This window comes from Pezoporus occidentalis, unplaced genomic scaffold, assembly GCF_034315485.1.
Source record: "Pezoporus occidentalis ecotype Australia unplaced genomic scaffold, CSIRO_AGI_Poc_V1 ctg20, whole genome shotgun sequence".
In the NCBI taxonomy this organism is placed as follows: domain Eukaryota; kingdom Metazoa; phylum Chordata; class Aves; order Psittaciformes; family Psittacidae; genus Pezoporus; species Pezoporus occidentalis.
In genome coordinates, this window is record NW_026913856.1 from 600294 (window position 1) to 618699 (window position 18406).

At 40.3% G+C, this 18406-nt stretch overlaps 2 protein-coding genes across 3 annotated transcripts; one reads left to right on the forward strand and one right to left on the reverse strand.

Moving 5' to 3' along the window:
- Window positions 1-297: 297 nt before the first annotated feature.
- On the reverse strand, window positions 298-3664 carry CKLF (chemokine like factor). The gene is made up of 4 exons (XM_062618250.1): window positions 3414-3664; window positions 3071-3229; window positions 2030-2125; window positions 298-626 (listed from the first exon to the last, which is right to left on the reverse strand). Exons 1-4 carry the CDS (start codon window positions 3633-3635, stop codon window positions 525-527), a joined length of 579 nt encoding a protein of 192 aa, XP_062474234.1. The 5' UTR covers window positions 3636-3664; the 3' UTR covers window positions 298-524.
- On the forward strand, window positions 3626-15863 carry TK2 (thymidine kinase 2). 2 transcript variants are annotated; one of them, XM_062618248.1, is made up of 10 exons: window positions 3626-3812; window positions 4692-4729; window positions 5182-5256; window positions 6593-6646; window positions 8176-8265; window positions 9687-9760; window positions 11496-11584; window positions 11885-11964; window positions 13214-13294; window positions 13687-15863. In XM_062618248.1, the coding sequence occupies exons 1-10, from the start codon at window positions 3641-3643 to the stop codon at window positions 13783-13785; spliced, it is 852 nt and encodes a 283-aa protein (XP_062474232.1). In that variant the 5' UTR covers window positions 3626-3640; the 3' UTR covers window positions 13786-15863. The 2 variants fall into 2 exon arrangements, with proteins under 2 accessions (XP_062474232.1, XP_062474233.1); XM_062618249.1 differs by lacking the exon at window positions 8176-8265.
- Window positions 15864-18406: the final 2543 nt, after the last annotated feature.

The following is an 18406-nucleotide window of genomic DNA, read 5'->3' on the forward strand; positions in this document are numbered from 1 at the left end:
GCCGCGCCGCGCGCACGGGACGCGCCCTGCGACACCCGTTTGACCGTACCCACCCTCCTCACGGCGCGGGGGAGACGCCGAGGGAGTTTTCGGAGCTATCCTGAACACGAACGTTAAAACCGAGGGATCAAAACGCCTCGGCAAGGAAGCGTTCGCACGGGCTTAAGCAGCCGTCGGGAGGGAGGCGAGGAGCGCAGCAAGGGGCGGGGGGAAATCTGTTCCCAACACTGCTTACTGGTACATTAAATATTTCCTTTAAGTTCGCTTAATAAATAAATGTTCAATAATGCACGTAAGCCCATGTGTATGTTCTTTTTATTACAGAAAGACAAGTGTAAAATTAATCATTCAGGTAAAAGTTAACCTTCATACACGTAACAATGTAATTAAGCTTACAAAACAGGAGAATTTTCTATGAAGTTTATGTTTGTGAACAAAGGTGAACACGAAAATACAGATTCTTTAAAAAATAACAGTAAACCAGTCATCAGTGGAGAAATCGTTCTTTTACTAAAATGTTACTGTTATTTGGCAGGAGCATTCCTTTCTCTTCGTCCACCAAAGCTGATCTTCCAGAAAACAACTGCATCCACAACACAGAGAATAAGCAATATAAACCCAAACACCTATAAAAATAATAATAATGTTAGTTTCCACATGGAATCGCTTTCACTGTAGTGACTCATCTACCATTCCTCAAAGCAGCAGTAGATACATCTTCCTAACCTGGTTCTGGTATAATTTAAATATATATGCGATTCCAGACAGCTGTAAAGTAACATCTGTATTTAAACCCCATCAGCCTTTCATACAGCAGTTCACAGCCTGGCTTTGCCCAAAGTCTATGTGAAGCCCTGGAGATTGAGTTCTCTTTGAAAACTCTTAAGATGCCAGATGGTGCTTTCATCCAAAATGAAAACTTTTCTGTCTCTTCAAGGATGCCTAATTAATGGTATTGGCCTGGAGAAAATGCAGCATTTGTAGAAACAAGCCTTTTGGGGAAAAAAAATAGCACTCCTCCCCTCTGAAGCTCTGAATGGGAAACATTCCAAATTGAAAATATACACGTATTTTAAAAATACACACGGAAGATGTCAGATGCTCTCCCCGAACTTTTTTTCCAAGCTACTTGCTCAGCCTCCTGCCTCCAACTTAACTTCACAACTGACAATATAAATTATATCTTAGCACTTATCAGGAAATCTCGTTTCTGCTCAGGATGGCATGGTCAGCAAGAACATCTGTCTTCCCTCTCACCAAGTCTCTTAAGCTGACTTTGAAAAACTCCTGAGGCAAGTTCTGGGTTTCTGATGGTGGCTTGTCACATTTGAGCTTTTCTTGTACTTCAGAAGACTTACGTACTTTCAAAAATGAGGGCCTCCCCCTTTTTGTTTCTTAATGTTAATTATGTTTGTTTTCATTTGAATTAAAAATTACAGTTGTTTATTAAACTGATTTGATCTTAAGTACACAAAAATCTTAGAGTCTGAAAAAAAAACAACCCCCTTTTCAACTTCCAAGATTTCTCAGTTTGTGTCAGAAAAAAATAATAACACACGTCAGGAGGGAGGTACCAGCATGTCTATTAAAAAAGTTTCCACCCTTTTTTAACAGGAGTGTAGGAATTTCTTCTGAGATAGTGCAACCAAATGGGATAGTCCTAAAAGAGCTACAGGTTCTCCCAGTGAGGACTGATGGAAGATTTATTCCATATTGCAAGATGTGGAAGCAAGTATCAGTTACTCCAATTAGTTAGACTCTAGGAGTTTTCAGTGTTAGTACTTCTCAATAGCAACTCCCAAGTCTAGTAATATCTTTAAATTATGTGTGATTTGAAGATTATTTTTTTAGTGAGATTCAATTTAGTGAGATTAAAATTTTTAGTAAGATTGAACATGTCTTCACTTTTGTTTTAGTATGTTCTTCCACAACCGTTATTTTCATGGTCTTACCACAACAGAAGGAAACCAAGAGGTTCAAATCCTGTCCACTTTAAGAACTGAAATGCCTTAACAATGTTGCTACTTACTCCTCCTGCCAGTGTTGCCTTGTTGGTCTTGCCTACTACTGCAAACAAGCACACAACGAGGAGGAACAACGCTGCAATCATCGAGTTAAAAATATCCTGAAACAGCCAGCAGAAGCAAAATATTTATTCTGAAATACACACCTGAAGAACATGAACACCGCCCAGTTTTTTTACAAATTATCAAAAATCGCTGAATTGCTTCAACAGTGGAATTAGATACCCATGTAAGATCGATAGTGACACCCAGTGGTTTGATGTCAGAAGGAACGTTTGCGATGAAATTTCCTCATTTTACCTGTTTTTTTTTTTTTTTCAGTCAAATTTATGCAACTTGGCTACACTTGATAGACTAAGGTAGCAAATAAATATTTCAGTGAAAGTGTATGGTTAATTTGTGGAGTGAAAGATAAAAATACAGTATCACAAAGCTAAGCAAATGATGCTAACTGCAAGAGGGACTGCTAGCAGTCCCTAAGTCAACTGCTAAGAAATCAATGTGAAAGACTCTCTAGGAAAAAATGGATCAACAACAATGGAACTCAGGTTTGCTCCAACTTTATGGCAATGGTGCCTGAGATGGCTGACTACAACCCTTAGAATGACGCTGAGAGCAGGGGTTGTTCAGAAGGCTCCAGGGAGACCTTAATGTGGCTTCCAGTGCCTAAATGGGACAAGAAATGTGGAGAGGGGCTTTTGACAAGGGCATATAGGGCCAGGACAAGGTGGAATGGCTTTAAACTGACAGCAGGAAGATTCAGATTAGACATTAGGCAGAAGTTCTTCCCTGTGAGGGTGCTGAGGCGCTGACTCCGGTTGTCCAGAGCAGCTGTGGCTGCCCCATCCCTGGCAGCATTCAAGGCCAGGTTGGACACAGGGGCTTGCAGCAACCCTGTCTAGGGGACGGTGTCCCTGCTGCGGCAAGGGCGTTGGAACTAGGGAGAGTTTTAAGGCCCCTTCCAACTGAAAGCGTTCTATGATTCTGTGCACAGGCCACCACCGGGTGGGTGAGATCCCTTCATTTCGGGGCCCGCCAGTACTCACGGCCAGTGGCCAGAACAGCCAGGTCATCTTTTTATCGAGCTTCAGCAAGTACAGGAGGAAGAACAGCGTCGTGATCACCACCTCCATGCCGGCCAGCGACGTGTACATCCCGCCGGACCTGGCGCCCAAGAAGCAGAAGAACATCCCCCACGCCAACAGCTGCGGGCACACAGGAGGACTAACGTGTCTGTGCATGTGTGCGTGTGCTACCGCTGCGCCGATAACCGCCCGCACGCCCGAGCCGTCCCCGCCCTCTCGGGAACGCAGGACCCCGCGGATAGGCCCGCACGGCCCCTCCGCGCTCCGCTCCCCTCCCCTCCCCTCCCCTCCCCTCAGCGCTTACCATGCGGGCGATGTTAATGGAGCCCCGCAGGGAGCGGGGGAAGGCCCTGTCCACCTCCACCAGCGCCATGACTGCCGCGCCCCACAGCACCCGCACCCCTCCGCTGGGGACGGGGATACGGCCAGAGCCGGCTCCGCCCCGGCGCTCCCCTGGCGGCGGAAGTGAGCGCGCAGCGGCCGGAAGCGGTTGTGCTGGGGCAGTGCCGGGGCCGGCAAGAGGCATGGGCGATGTGGCGTTTGGGCGCGGCCTGGGCGCGGCCCGGTGTGCTGCGCGGGGCCCGGGCCCGGGCCCGGGGTAGTGGCGCGGCAGGGGCTGCCTGTGTGGGCGGAGCGGCTGCGGGCTCTCCGACCGGCGGCCTGGCGTTGCGCTCCCGACCCGGCCCGAGCGGCGCTGGCGGCTGTAAGTCCGCGTGCGGGGGGCCGGGCCCGCGGTGGGACCCTGCTAGACAGGGAGGTGCGAGAGCGGCCTGTGAGTGCGGGAGGCGACAGCCGCTCCCCGCACAACGACCCGGGCCATGGCCACCAGAACGACAGCCTGTGGTGGCGGCGGCCGCGCAGGGGATGGAGAGAGGGTTCAGAGCTCAGCTCTCTTAAATCCGTCAGCAGCGGTGACACGGGTGTGAGGAGCCACAGCATCTCGTAAGAGGGTGGAGCAAGGTCCCCCCCTCTACCTTTTTTGCAGCCTGTTCAAACCTCCTTCCGGCTTCTTGCACGTCGTGGCCCTGATAGGCTTTGTGGGCCCTCACTGGCAGCGTTGGGGAGCCAAACACACCTTTGTTGTCTGTTTTGTTAAGGGTCGGCTTGTGTATGCTTTATATAGGCAGTTTTGGGATGTAAGGCATCTAAATTACATGGCTTGGAGGTGTGTTTGCATTTTCATGCTCGCCCAGTGTTCTAGCCAGGCCTCTGAAGTCGTTGAGCCTTGCACTACAGCTGGTATTTCCCAAATTCATTTTTTTTTTCCGCCAGTGTAAACTAACTGAGGAGCAGTAAGTGTAAGAGAACTCTGAAGGAGCATAGGCACTCTCCATTTGACTCCTTGTAGTGTTAAGGACAACAGAAAACTTAAGGTAAACCCTTGTCCTTGTATGCTTAATGTGTCAGTTGCATGACCCAGTGATTACCCAAGCCCTTAAAGACTGGTAATTTGGCAAAAATTTGTATTAAGCAATAGGGAACCTAAAAAGCTCATGGAGGGTCTGACATTAAGAAGCTCAGTATAGCTTTAAGTTACAAAGAGCTCATTCTCATTTGTAACTCCTGTTTATTTCCAATCTAGATAAACACCTGATAAAAGAAGATGGTAGGAAGACAGTTGTGAGTATTTGTTTTACTTGGGGTGTTCAGGTGGTGGGTCTGATGCTGGATCTTACCTGGCACAAGGCTATGTTTGCTGTGTTCTGTGAACTGCAGTATAGTCATGAGGGATTTGTGTCAGTGCATGCTGTTGTGTAGGGACAGGTGTCGACTGAAAATAGATAATGTACCTTACACATTAAGCTGTCTGTTTAAAGGATGCTGAAATTACAGCTTCAGTTGGCACTTATTTTAAGTTGAATGAAGTTGAACGCAAAGTGTTGCAGTCTCGGAGGTGAGTTGTGGAAGACAGTGTGGGATAGCAGCAGACAGCCGATGACCCTCTGAAGCTCCTGGGGGCTGGGAAGACCAAATGTCTTTGTATGAAGTAATTAAATTGCATTATAGGGAAATAGTATGCTTGATGTGGAAATAATAACACATTTTTTAACAATGGTACTCTTCTTCATCAGGTATGTGTTGAGGGGAACATTGCGAGTGGAAAAACAACATGCCTGGATTATTTTGCACAAACTACTAACATTGAGGTAGTGGGTGTGCATTTCATTGTCTTTATGTACATCATTAAGCAGCTGCTTTTCTTGACAAAATTGACAGAAGTGTTTTCCTTTGGTGGGCTAATGGAGCAGTAGACTGTAAGCCAGTGCACAGACTGGTGCCTGCCCTGCAACTACAAAGAGTCAAACTGTAGAAAAGGAATTCAGATCATTGTACTTTAGAGTATCAGAGCTCAAGTATCAGTAAAACCAGTGGATTAGAGGTTATACCTCTATAAAGGAACAGCAGCCCATGTTCGTTGTTCACATTTGGGTGTGCTTGTTTGCTCTTTCATCTCACAGATATATCATGTAATAAGCAAAGAAGTAATGATGTAAAAATTTGATGTCATGTAATGGAGATCCCAGTAAATGGATGGCTTTTGAAAAATGAAAAATCTAGTTCTGGAGATTTCTTAGACTGGTATGGTATTTGATTTTTTATGCTTAGAAGAAGATTAGGGGAAGGGCAGTTTCCCTGTATTTTAGACAAAATCAAGATCAGACCTTAGTGAGGTATTGCTTTTGTGGATATCAGGTAGATATTCCCTGGCATGCCTGGGAACCCACTGATAAAAAGTTCTAGGCTTCCTCATAGAAATGCTGGGTTGCCCGATGTTATTTGTTAATTGAACAGGAATGATCCTTACGGGTAAGGATAAACCCAAAACGTAGCAAAGTTTAATTTGTGTATAGTGCAACATTTTTTAAAAAGCCAGTGAACTCCCCAGGCTTACCAGCTTCTCTTAGGCCTGGCTCTGCAGTGTTATTGGAGTTTGAACCACATCAGTCTGTTGTGATTTTACCTATTCAGGGTAGAAGCTTTTCTGATCAATTTCATAAAAGTTTTGAGTGCATTTTGTTTGTTAGATCACAAAAATAAAATGAGAAGTAGTATGATAGCATTCTCATCCTCTTTGCTGATTTTTCTCTGAGAAATTAATTTGTGAGGAAATGAACCAGGCATTGAAGTGCGTTCAGGACTCAGCTAAGTCATTCCTTCCCTTACATGGGACTGATTTTGAAAACGTGAAATTACGTCCAGGCTCATTAGGTAATTAATCCAGTGTTTTATTTTGGCTGTTTAAAAATGCTAAAAAGAAATTGTATATTGATATTTCTCTATTTTTAAACAGTGTTCATTATTACTTTTTGTATTAGGGGATTCAGTGCTGTTTTCTGAAGAGGAATAACCTTTCTAATACAAGTCCTGAATACTGTGACTTACTGAACGAATATTCATTAAAAATAGTTGTAGGTCTGTAGGGTCAAATTAAGTATTTTGAATCTAAACCATGTTTAATATGGAGTAATTATTTTCAACAAGGTTTTGACAGAACCGGTGGCAAAGTGGAGGAATGTTCGTGGTCATAATATCCTGGTAAGTCACAGGAGTTGTTTCTACAATTATAATTACTGTTCTTTTAGAAAGACATGCATGAGGACTTCTTATTGATCAGTAGAGCTGTTATGAAAGGTGTGGTCATAAACTCATACAACAGAAGATCTGTTTCAGTGATTAAGACATGCATCTAATAGAAATATTGCATATAAAATGTGTTTTCATCAAGGACTGGGTCTTTTATTTTGTATGAGCTGAAGAAATTCAGAGAAAGGTAAGTCCTGAGTGTGACAGTTGTTTCTGAATCTCATTGTGCCTGTTCCAGAGAAGGGAAGAACGTCACTTGGAAAATGAGGGGTGAATCTGATAGGTTGATACTGTTTGACTGCTGAAGATAAGGAAGATTGAGTCCTGTGAGGTGTCAGGAGCTTCTGATGTCTTGTGGGTGGTCATTGTTTCTTGGAACTGTTCCCCACAGCTATGTCCTTGTGTCACAGCTGTGCTTGGGGACAGCTGTCAGAGCTCTGGATACATCTGCAGATCTGCTTTTGCTGGGGTGGTAGAAGTGGTTTCCAATGTCAGTCTTTGCTGCTTGTGTGGTCATCTCTATTGCAAAAATCTTATTGCTGGCTGAGATGGGTGTGCTCAAGCTTATGTGGAATTTGCTGTCAATGCAATTGTGTAGATACACCCTGAACCACACATGCCCAAACATGTATTTGATATGTAGCATAGGTCCTCCAGAAAAGTAAGTTCTCCCTACTAGAAGCTGCTGATGTTTTACTCCCTTATTATCAGTAAAGGGATGGGGCATGCTAATCTGTGCTTATCACAGCAATCTGCACACTTCAGAATGTTCTCTCATTCTGATCTGGGGTAGGGAGAAAAGGAGGAGGTCAGGTCTATGGGCTGAAGCCATGCTCCTGACTTAAAGTTTGTCACTCCAGCAAAACAGACAATGAATGATGCTTTATTTTATTTTGAGTCAGATTTTTTTTCTCTGCTTTGCAGGATAGACTGTTGCTTGTAAATGTATGTGTGTGTGGAATTGCAGTAATCAGAAAGTGGAGGATAAAAGAATTGCTTTGAGGATGATTTGGGAAGAACAGTTGTCTGTGTTAAAAGACACCTTTTCTGAGGCCCAGACCATACTGGAACCACATATGCATTTCTGGATGGCCTTGGTATTCTGGGAGTCTGTCAGCGCGCAAGAACAGAGTAGCAGATATTTTTGTTTTTTTTTAATTACTGAACATATTTGAACTGTCTCAAATGAGCTCTGCCTTGGTCCTGGCCATTCCAGGTGCAGAAACTAATTCCTGTTGACTTCAGAGAGTATTCCAAACACCCCACTTAGGCATTCTAAGGACCAGGACTGAAACTCTTGCATCAGTACTGTGGAGAGCAATTGATCATTTAATTCTTGTCAAACCTGGTGTCAGGTGTTTCAGTGAACTTCTTTTAGCAATTCTGTTGTAGAGCAAAAGCTAACTAAATACTGAACTTCACTTTTCTTGCTGTTTGACCTAACAAAATTGCCTGCCTCTTGCTTCCATCTCTAACCCCAGGGCTTAATGTACCAAGATGCATCAAGATGGGGGATAACATTACAGACTTACATACAGCTTACGATGTTGGAGCAGCATACCAAACCAATGGTAAATAAACTTATTTTTATTTAAAAAAGCAATTAGATGTGATTATGAGTAATAAATATTTTTAACCTTGTATCCAAAAGTCAACATGCTGTTTGTGTTCTTTCCTTATTCCTGCAGACAGTATGAATTTTTATAGTGCAAAGACATTGTTGATACACTCAACTTGTGCTCCAGGGGTGAAACATCTGCCTCCTGCCTGCTTAGAGCTTTTACTTGCCCAAACAAATACTGCTTTTTTAGTACCAGCCCTACAAGCTAGACTTGCACAGATGCCTTCCGTCATTACACATCAGTGACTTGTCTGTAACTGGCATCTATGTAAATTGAGCTCAGATCTTCGGGAAACATTAGGTAATCTTAAAGATAGTGGTGGTATTCATTCTGCTGCTCTCTGCTGTCTACCACAAATTTAGTCATAGTGCCTTGTGTTTAGCCAAAACACTTCCATTAAATTTTATACTTTTTTTTTTCCCCCCAAACAGTTTCCATCTTTTTTTTCTTGTATTTTTTTTTTTTTTGTTACTGTGTATCTATTTTCACATGCTGCCTTTTTTATCAAGATCATTTCATTTCTCTTTCCTTCAAACATCTTTTGTTACATTCTGTGCTAAATCTTCCATTCCCTGATTACAAGATCTGATTTTAGGTGGCATGCTTATATCTCGGTGATTGTTCTTGCATTATATTCTCTGAGTTTATGTCAGGGCAAACTTTCAAAAGTACCACATGATAGTGATACTGCATGTATAATCATTAACTTTTTGGAAGAGGTGTTTTTCCAAGACAGATGTCATTCTGTTACAGAAGAAGTTCATTCAGATATTCCTGAGGATTGCCCTGTGTTTCAATCTGAGCTTTGCTGTCCTTTGTCACTTGAACTTTGCTGGAGTAGTGTTGCTTCCATGATCATTAACGTGCAGAATACCTGATTGGAAGGAGCTGTGCCAGGGTTACCTTGCTCTGCAGGGGCTAGAGAGTGTCAGAGAAATCTCTCTTCTCCATATGAATCACTTTTTGAACGTATGCAAGACTGACTAAGGCCAGCGCTTTGTCAGATGCAATTACTTCCATAGAAAGTTCTGTTTCTTGGTACAGTTATCCTGATGTTAAGGCTGTGCTGTTGACACAGGAGCACTCTTGAAGGTGGCAATGATTCAGGTAGCAGTCATTCCTGATGCTCTGCAAATTCTAAATGGATTGCTGCTTTTTTATGTACTCCTAGTTAACCTCAGCTGAAACTTACCTTTGAAACTCGCATGTGAGTAACAGATTAGTTTTGTAGGTGGTTAATAATGCAGTGACCCTAAGTAAGACTAAGAAAACCTGAATAATTTCATAATGTAAAGGACATGATGTGCAGTATAAGCCTGAAAAGAAACAAACATGCTGAAAAATGCAGATTGTCAAGTTTTATTTCCTAGATATCCCCCATAAGAATGATGGAGCGATCAATTCACAGCGCAAGATATATTTTTGTAGAAAATTTGTATCGAAGGTACAGTATATAGTCTTATACTTTACTTTCTTGAATTAATTAAATATATGTATAATCGACTGATGATGTCCTTGGTAATCTAAGTGGAGTGTGAGATCTGTCAGTTCTGTGTTGGAGTGGCAGTGTGTTTTGTACAGCATGTGCTACCCACTGGTAGAATAAATGGGCCAGGCAAGAGCCTTTTTCAGAAGAGCTCCTGTGTACAGAGAACATCTTGCTATTCAGAACACCATTTCTTGAAACTATCTGTTCTCCAGCTGAACACAAAAATCTTGCTTAAATCAGAGACACATAATGAATAGGAAAAAAACATGAGAATACATAGAACAGCACTGTAGGAGGAGATAACTACACAGCGTTATCCAACCTAGCATCCAGGACTGGGATTTCTTGCAAGCAGGATCTTGAGTGACAAGCAGGAAATTGAGTCCCATGCTATTGCTCAGAATCGGGATTCTTAGGCTCAAAATAAACTGCAAACCTCATAGGCCAGTGAGTAAAGAAAGCACAAGAATTGTTTGTCTCTAAATGTTGCCTCCTGAATTGGGTCCTTGCCCCCAGGTGTGCTTGGGCCAGAGCAGAGGCCTAACTGTGAGAGAAGACTGTGGCCTGAAATAGATAAAGCATTTATTACCTGTCTGATGTATAAATCGCCCATCCCATACTAACTAAAATAGTGCAGTAATCAGTAGTGCTAGCTTGGTTTTTGTTTTTTTTTTTTTTTTTTGTTTAGAATGCTGAGCTTCTGTTGAGAAGTGCATATAACAGACTTGTTTTAATGGATTTTTCAGGGTTTTTCAGGGACAAAACCAGTTTCTTGCCCCCCAGGGAGAATGGCTGCATGCCACAAGGTGGCATCCATGCTACATAAGCTGCTAGTGTGTTACTGGAACTGCTTTGAAAGTTCAGAGAAACACTGTGAGATGCGAGGCAAACTTTAGAGACAACATTTATCCCAGTCTTTATGCAGTGGAAGTGTACTGGAATCTCATCCTCATTTTTAATTACTGATTCTTAATACATCCTCTATAGACTCCCTTTTACCTAAGTTGGGTGTTTTATTATTCTTATCGAGATAACTCTGTGACAGTTGTCTTCAATATTGTCTATGCTATGTGAACACTGAGTTCACATTAAGCATGTTGAATATTTCACTACTCTTTCCACAAGTGTTTTTTACAGTTGGAGTAAATTTTATTTACCTAATGTCATTATTTTTTACTGCTCTTTACTGTGGCTCCTGCAATGAATTGTCAGTGCTGCTCTGTAAATCAAGCCTTTCTGGTTTTGTGACACACACTCCAGTAGCTCAGATCTGTTTGAAATGATCCTCATGTAAAGAACTCGAGCAATAAATACCATTGACACTAATTTGTGGTTATTGTATAAATGTCAGTGTGGTTGATGTTTTTCTTCTCAGTCACCAGATAATAATTTCTTAACTGTTAATGAAAATAATGTTTGTAACTGTTAATAATAGAAACATTGTGTTAGTGAGGTTTTTTTGTTTCGTGCTTTTTGTTTGTTTTTGTTTAAGCAAGAGGATTTGGTCTTTTTATTGTATAAATATGATTTATGAAGCTTTCAGTTTGGGCAGGCGTAATATTGCTCATGTTTTCATTTCACATATGGTGGAGTGAATTCGGAGTAATTCTAATCAGGTAAAAAAAAAAAATAGTTTAGGTTTGATCTGTGCATGCTGTTCAGTGAGTGGTGGCTTTTATGTTTTTTTCAGCGGAAAAATGCCAGAGGTGGATTATGTTGTCCTAAGTGAATGGTTTGACTGGATCCAGAACAACACTGATGTTTCGGTTGATTTGATAGGTAAAATTCTGATGGGATCTGGAGGAGCATTTGTGGATGGGTTTCCTTCCTGGGAGAAAAAATAAATCTTGTTTTTTGGTTCATAAATAATCACATTATTCAACATAATGGTGCTTGCAGTGTGTAGCATCACGACAGCATGAGTTAGTGGATGGTTCATAGATTGATTAACAGTAATGCCAAAGGGGAGATTCAGTGGTGGTACCCAAGTCAGGATTCTTCCCTTCTGTATTTTGTGAAGTAAGTCTCTTTCTTTTAAAGCTGATGACGTGAACATAACTATATTTTTTGTCATGACAGTTTATTTGCAGACTTCTCCTGAAGTTTGTTATGAGAGGTTAAAGAGAAGATGCAGAGAAGAGGAAAAGCTCATTCCTCTGGTAAGGAGTTCCTTCAATATATGTGGTTACAATGAGCATTAGAACCATAATTATTCTAATCTAAATACTAAAATCATATCCTGAGTGTATTGCCAAAATGTGGTGCAGCTGTTTCCACTGCAAACTAAAACTTCAGTATTTAACTCTATTAAAAAAAGAAATCATGCACACTGACTTCCCAGGTTTTATGTTTTAGTAATGTGTACCACAGCTGACTGTTTAGGTGCAGTATTAATCAACTGTTAATCTTCTCTAAGATGTAAAATAGCAGTTGCTTTAGTATCATTAAATGGCATAAAAGCACCCAGCTGAAGCAGAGATACCTGTGCATGGAGATACTGAAGATCTGTGTGGGCAGTTTCTGTTGTCTGCTGTTACCAGGATGTTTATGGATGAAAAGAGTCTCTGCTTGTGTCTTTAAAGAAGAAATTTCTTGAAAATTGTTAGTGTGGGAATCTTCTTTAAAATAAACTGGTAACTGAATGATCACTTTCGGTGTCACAATTTACAGAATGTCCCTTCATTAAACAAGAAGCCTAACCAGAAATAAATGTAGTTATCTTTGCAGTCCACAGTATGTCTTCTGTATCTCCAGTGTCAGGTAGTTCAGTAGAAGCAATTGTCAGCTGAAGATACATGCAAAAAGCTAAATTTTGGGCCATGTGAAATTTTGCATTGGAGGATAATCCTTGCTGTAATGGATTTGAAGAGACATTGTGTTACTTTGCAGCTCTACTGAGGAGTGTGGGGGAAAAATTACTAATAAAAATGTTAATTGGTCTCCTTTAAAAAAACCCAGACTAATAGTTGATGAAAGGCAGAAGTGGTTTTAGAGGAAATTGAGTCAGGAAGAAGTGATTTGGGATTTTAAGGAAATAACATTGATACAGAAAGTGCCTTCAGTACACATTCTTTGCAGTCTTGCCCTTTTTGTCCTTCTCTTTGTTGTACATTTCTCTGTAAAATCTTGACCCACACTATACCTCTTGGAGAGAAATGTTTCTTGATCTTAAAAGGAGTTGAGAGCTCTGTACTCCTGTAAGCTGTGTCTTTGAGGTTCTTCATGGTGTGAAACCTTACACTGGAAGTTAATTTTTCTCAGAAACCTTATGATGTTTTTTATTTTCGCTAGTGGAAATATCTGATACAGGCTTTTATATATTGTTCTTAACTACTTACCAAATGCATAAAAATTGCAATGTGTGTTTCTTCCCTGGGCTTATGTGTTATTTGAATGCCTCCTTTTTAGGAGTATTTCGAAGCTATTCATCAGCTCTATGAAGAGTGGCTCATTAAACATACACTATTTGAAGTTTCCTGCCCAGTGCTTGTGAGTATTATTTAAGTTATAAACAGTTATGCATATGGAAGATTGTACTCTTCAAATATCAAGTGTTACTTAGTGGCAAAAGTAACTAAATCTGCTTTACTAATAACCTTTGGAGAATGAAAACCTCAGAAAAATGTTTATAGCTATCAATAATGTATAGCATGGAAGTCTGGTCTTCAATCCCTTTGGAATTTAAGGGTCTGTTCACTGTGATTATTTGCAGGATCAGTGTAGCTTTTTAATGAATGCCCAATTCTGAGCAGAATGCTAACCAGACAGATTTCTAGGAGTGTATCTCTTTGGCATCAGTTGTAGTCCTGTTCTGTTTTGCTCAAAACTAATCATGTTTTATGGTGTCAAATATTTCTAATGCTTACGTTCTTCTTTTCAAGGTTATTGGAGCTGATCATGACATGCAGAAAATGATAGAGAAGTATGAAGAAAACAGGGACCAGATACTAAACCCATCTAATATGCAACACCATTTATAGAAGTCTGCAGTTGCTGTATTTTGTAAAACATGTTTATGAAGTCTGCTTTAAGGGCAATTTTGAGTATTATAAATATTTCTAAATATAATGGGGCTTGCTTTTGAATTACACTTTGTGGACTGTTCAGTGGACTTAGTGCTATGAAATGTTCAGATACAAGTCATAAACAGAATATAAGTTAATTCCCTTTCATGTTTTTAGGTTCTCCATCAGCTTTACTGTGTCAATTTTACTCAGCTAAAATGTCAGTCTTCTCCCATTTCCCACTTCATTGCTGCTTCCTATAAGTAACCAAATTTTCTTCCTTTTTGATCCCCAAAGACAACCCTATTTTTATAATTTGAAAGAAATAGTTCCACACAGGAAGTGGGATGTCCTTTTTTATTATTAGTGGAAGCAAATAAGTTTCAAGTTAAAGCATCAGGTTAAAGTAGCTTTGTTAAATAGGTCTTTTCAGGTTGAAATAGGGGGTCTTACTCTAATCCTATCTATGCTAGTGCAGTTCCATTGAATTCTGTAAATTTCTTCCACTTTGCATGAAATCGCAACATAGTTGTTCTGAAGATAACTATGCAGTAGTACAGTCCCACTGAATTCAGTGGCAAAAAAAGCGTTAACAGTTTTCAGAAGTGATTGCAGAGTGGCTCTGAGGCTTTTTTTTTAAAAAAGGCTAATTTCTCTCTGGTGCTCATGAAATCACTGGCCCTGCTATGGCTTAGTTAAGACTAGCTAAAATACAGGGTGCATAGAAGTGTATTTGTTGTTCTTTTCAAATGGTTATAAAAATCCTAGAGTTAACTGATCTCTTAACTATTTTGTATTCTTCAGTTGTTCTTTTTTTTTTTCACAAAGAAAAATACAGATGGCTGTCTGGGTTGATATATCTTGATCAGTTTATTGTGACTTACAGGTACTTGGACAGCAGAGAAAAACAGTGGGGATTTCATTGTTAGCTGAAGTGTTGAGTTGCCCTTAATTTCTGTTTGACCTCAGTGTTGTTTTCAAGATAATCCTTTTAATGCAGTAGTTCTATTTTCATGTTACTTTTTCCGTTTGAGGGGAACGATTCCTGAAGTACAGTGTGTGTATATACAGATTTATTTTTTTTTTCTGTAATAGTTTTGGTTGGTTTAATTGTAGCAAGCATGGCTAGCAGTGCTTAAAAACACTTACTTACACAGTTGAGCATTTGTCATGCCTTTGTAGTGAATGCTTCTGAAAATGGCTAACATCCAGGAGTTAAGTGATCAAAAGGCTGACTGCAGACATTTGTCTGTAACTTGTTGGAGAATACAAATTTTCAGTTATATGGCTTTTCCCTGTTCCACATGATTTTGAACAATATCTGATGGTGTCACTTTCAGAAATCACTTCACTGCTTTCACTTTAGTTTTGTGAGGGCTGTTTCTGTGGTATGCCTAAAAAGCATCGTATTGAAGTGATTGCTTTCCAAGTCAGGAAATGCAGTTCTTGTCTTGTTATTGCCACATTTCCATTTCTCCCTCTCCTCCCCCTCCCCTGCCAAATCTGTACAACTTAATGACTACTGCACTGAGAGAGCATTTCCTAGTGAAGTACTAAATTAGTATACTAAAGCTTGTGAACCAAGTGCTGCCATTCTGTTGTTCTGTTGTAAATATTAAGAATTCTAGCTTAAACATAAGATTGTGTGTTAAGCAATTATCTTATTGAAGCTTATTTGTTAGGGGATTGTAATCATTCTTTAAATGATTAAACATTCATCATTTTTTCTTCTGTAAGTGACCAAAAGAACTATTTCTTTGGAAATAGTTTTATAAGAAGTTCAGTCACCTGCAGTTTGTTCTTGATTGTAATTTCATTATGGGTTGTATTAGCCTAGGATGTGTATTTTGCAAGCAGTTCAATTGTTTTGTACAGATTATCTTATAGTACAAAGAATGTCACTGTTTATGAGTTTTGGTTAGATCCCCCATTCCCTTTACTATATCAAACCAATAGTGTGGATGGAGGTTACTGATATTCACAGCTATAATGGAATATAGATGGATCATTTATGTAACTTATTAAAAAAACAGATGCGATGGCTACAGATAGCATGTTTACTTTGTTTTGCTATCTAGTATTTTTGTGTATAGATTTTCATATTCAGGAAGGTTGGGGTTATTTAATGAAAACTGGGAACAAAAAACAAACAGGTTTCCTGTTACATCATAAATTTAAAATGTTTGCTGTCTGCTATAGATGTATAGATAAAAATACTTCAGTAATCATAAGTAACTGTTCTAAAGCCTGGAATCTGGAATTTATTTGCTTTTCTGCCTTGAAATCTCTCGATTGATGACAAAAGGGAAAAAAGGGTTATCAGCATTAGCCTGATATGTATTTTGTTTCTTTTGTAACTAAGAAGCAGTGATGAGGTAGCATGTTGCAAAAGTACTCCTTTCTGTAGGCAGACTGACCTTCATTACCAGTGGAATGGATCACAGAATATAACAACCTGATACTGCTCTTGGCTTTTAAAATTTACTCTGTAGTTTGGATATAGCCTGTGCTTGTGGACTGAGCCACACAGAGCTGCTTTTTTGGCTATTCCAGGGTATACTGTTAGAATACTTGAGTAAAAATTATGGGTTTTAATTACTTTTGTCACAATAAGTTCCGCATCTAAGTGTGAAAAGTGGTTCTCTCCTCCTGTATTGCCTTTTCTTTATTACATACTTTAGTCTGAAGGATGCTGTTTTCTCCAGACTTTGTCCCGGTCAGGGTGTCTTAGCAGACGAGTAACATCTGGGAGCAGTATATAAGCTGATTTCAAGTAAGACAGACTGGCAGAAATAATAGTATTTAACATTTGCACTGTCTTAGCATGGCCTTTCATGTCCTTTCTTCCAGCACGAGAAGCAGGCTCAGGAGATCTTCGTTGTTTGATTAAACTTTTCAGAACTGACTGTTCAAAACCATAGGCTGTGAGAAACCTCAAAAATTGCCTTCACCAGTGTAATTACCACACAGACCACCAACGCAAGGGAACAATCCAGCATCTCTCTTCATTGCACCTCCTCCTGCACAGTGTAAGAAGTGTTGGGTATTCTGATGTCAGTTGTTCTCAAGATTCAGACCTAAGCTCTTGTTACTCTCCTGAATAATGGCTGTCCTAGCAAGTTACTGTCCTGTTTCATGACTTGGAGAATCCAGTCCTTCCTGTAATGTGTGGAAGTTTAAGTAAACATTGTGCATTTCTGAAGCAGTAAGAAGTTGGGTCAGAATTATGGTGGTGTTTTTTCCACCCCCAGCATATGAGGGGGGTGAAAGTTACGTGCCTTTTTGAAAAGTTTAGTTTTAGAGCAAAACCTAGCAGTTACTACATTAGTTCCTACTAATTGAGTGGCATTACTAAAGAGAAATAGTCTTAAGTCTTTTTCCATCTTGTTTTTTTTTTCCTCTTCTGTCTTAACACTGAAATTTGGTTTTCATTCTTGGCTTAAAAAACAACAAAGTTTGTTCTAAAACCAGCTTTGCTCCTTAAGCACCCTAAGGACAAGTCCAGACAGGCGAAGGTCTATGTGTGATATGAATGTTAAGGGGAAGAAAAATGACTATTGCAAGAGATCCAGAAGGGAGAGGCTGTGAATGACTATAACCCAGCTACCAGGTATGCTGCCTGAGCTCTGTATCTATGCTCATTGAAAGAGAATTATTCTAATCCAGTGCTTGGGAGATCTGAGCCATTCAGAGTAGTTGTGTGTAGTGTACACATTTGGAACAGAATTGGCCTAGAGTCTCTGTGATGGAAAGACATCCAATCAGTCAGTAAATCCCCATTCAATTCAGACTATCAGGACCAGCTGCGGCACAACTGAAGTTGACAGCTCACCAGAGGATAGACAGGTATTTTAGAAACACAAACCACCTTTCTTTAGGAAGGGCTCCAGGCAGCCCTCTTGCTGTCTAGCAGCACTGCCTAAGCAGTTGCCCTTACTTCACTTATTAGCCGAGGAGAGGTGCAGTGGTTACTACCAATAGGGGCAGGAAGGCACTGGCTAGTCAGAAATCTTATTTTACCTTACCAGAAATCTTAATTTTACCCTTTTACCTGTCCCTCTTCTCAGGTCTGACTGTATTTACAACTAGGATTCATGTGGAAGCAGCTGCACAAAGGACTGCTGCCTATTAAATATGACTTATCTTTTGTTTCAGCTGGTTTTCAAATCCCTTCACTCTTCAGCTTTAACTGTAAATCAGTTGCAAATGCAACATTAGTTTCTAGTACAAGACCTTAAAATTCTACCATTTGTACAAAAGAAGTTAAAGGTGTTCTAGCAGCAAGGAAGAAATTCTTTACTGTGAGGATAGTAAGGCACTGGTTGCCCCATCCCTGTGTTCAGGGCCAGGCTGGAGACGGCTTGAGTATGTGAGGCATCCCTGCCCATGGCAGGGGGGTTGGAACTAGATGATCTTAAAGTCTGTTCCAACCCAAACCATTCTGTGATTCTGTGAATAACAAACTCACATAAAAATATCCAGAAGACTTAGTGCATAGTGGCTCTTCCTATGAAGGTAAACAATTAAAACACATAATAATCCCCACAGGAAGAAAACACAGTTTTATAAAACCAAAATAGAAAGGATAGGTTCTTGA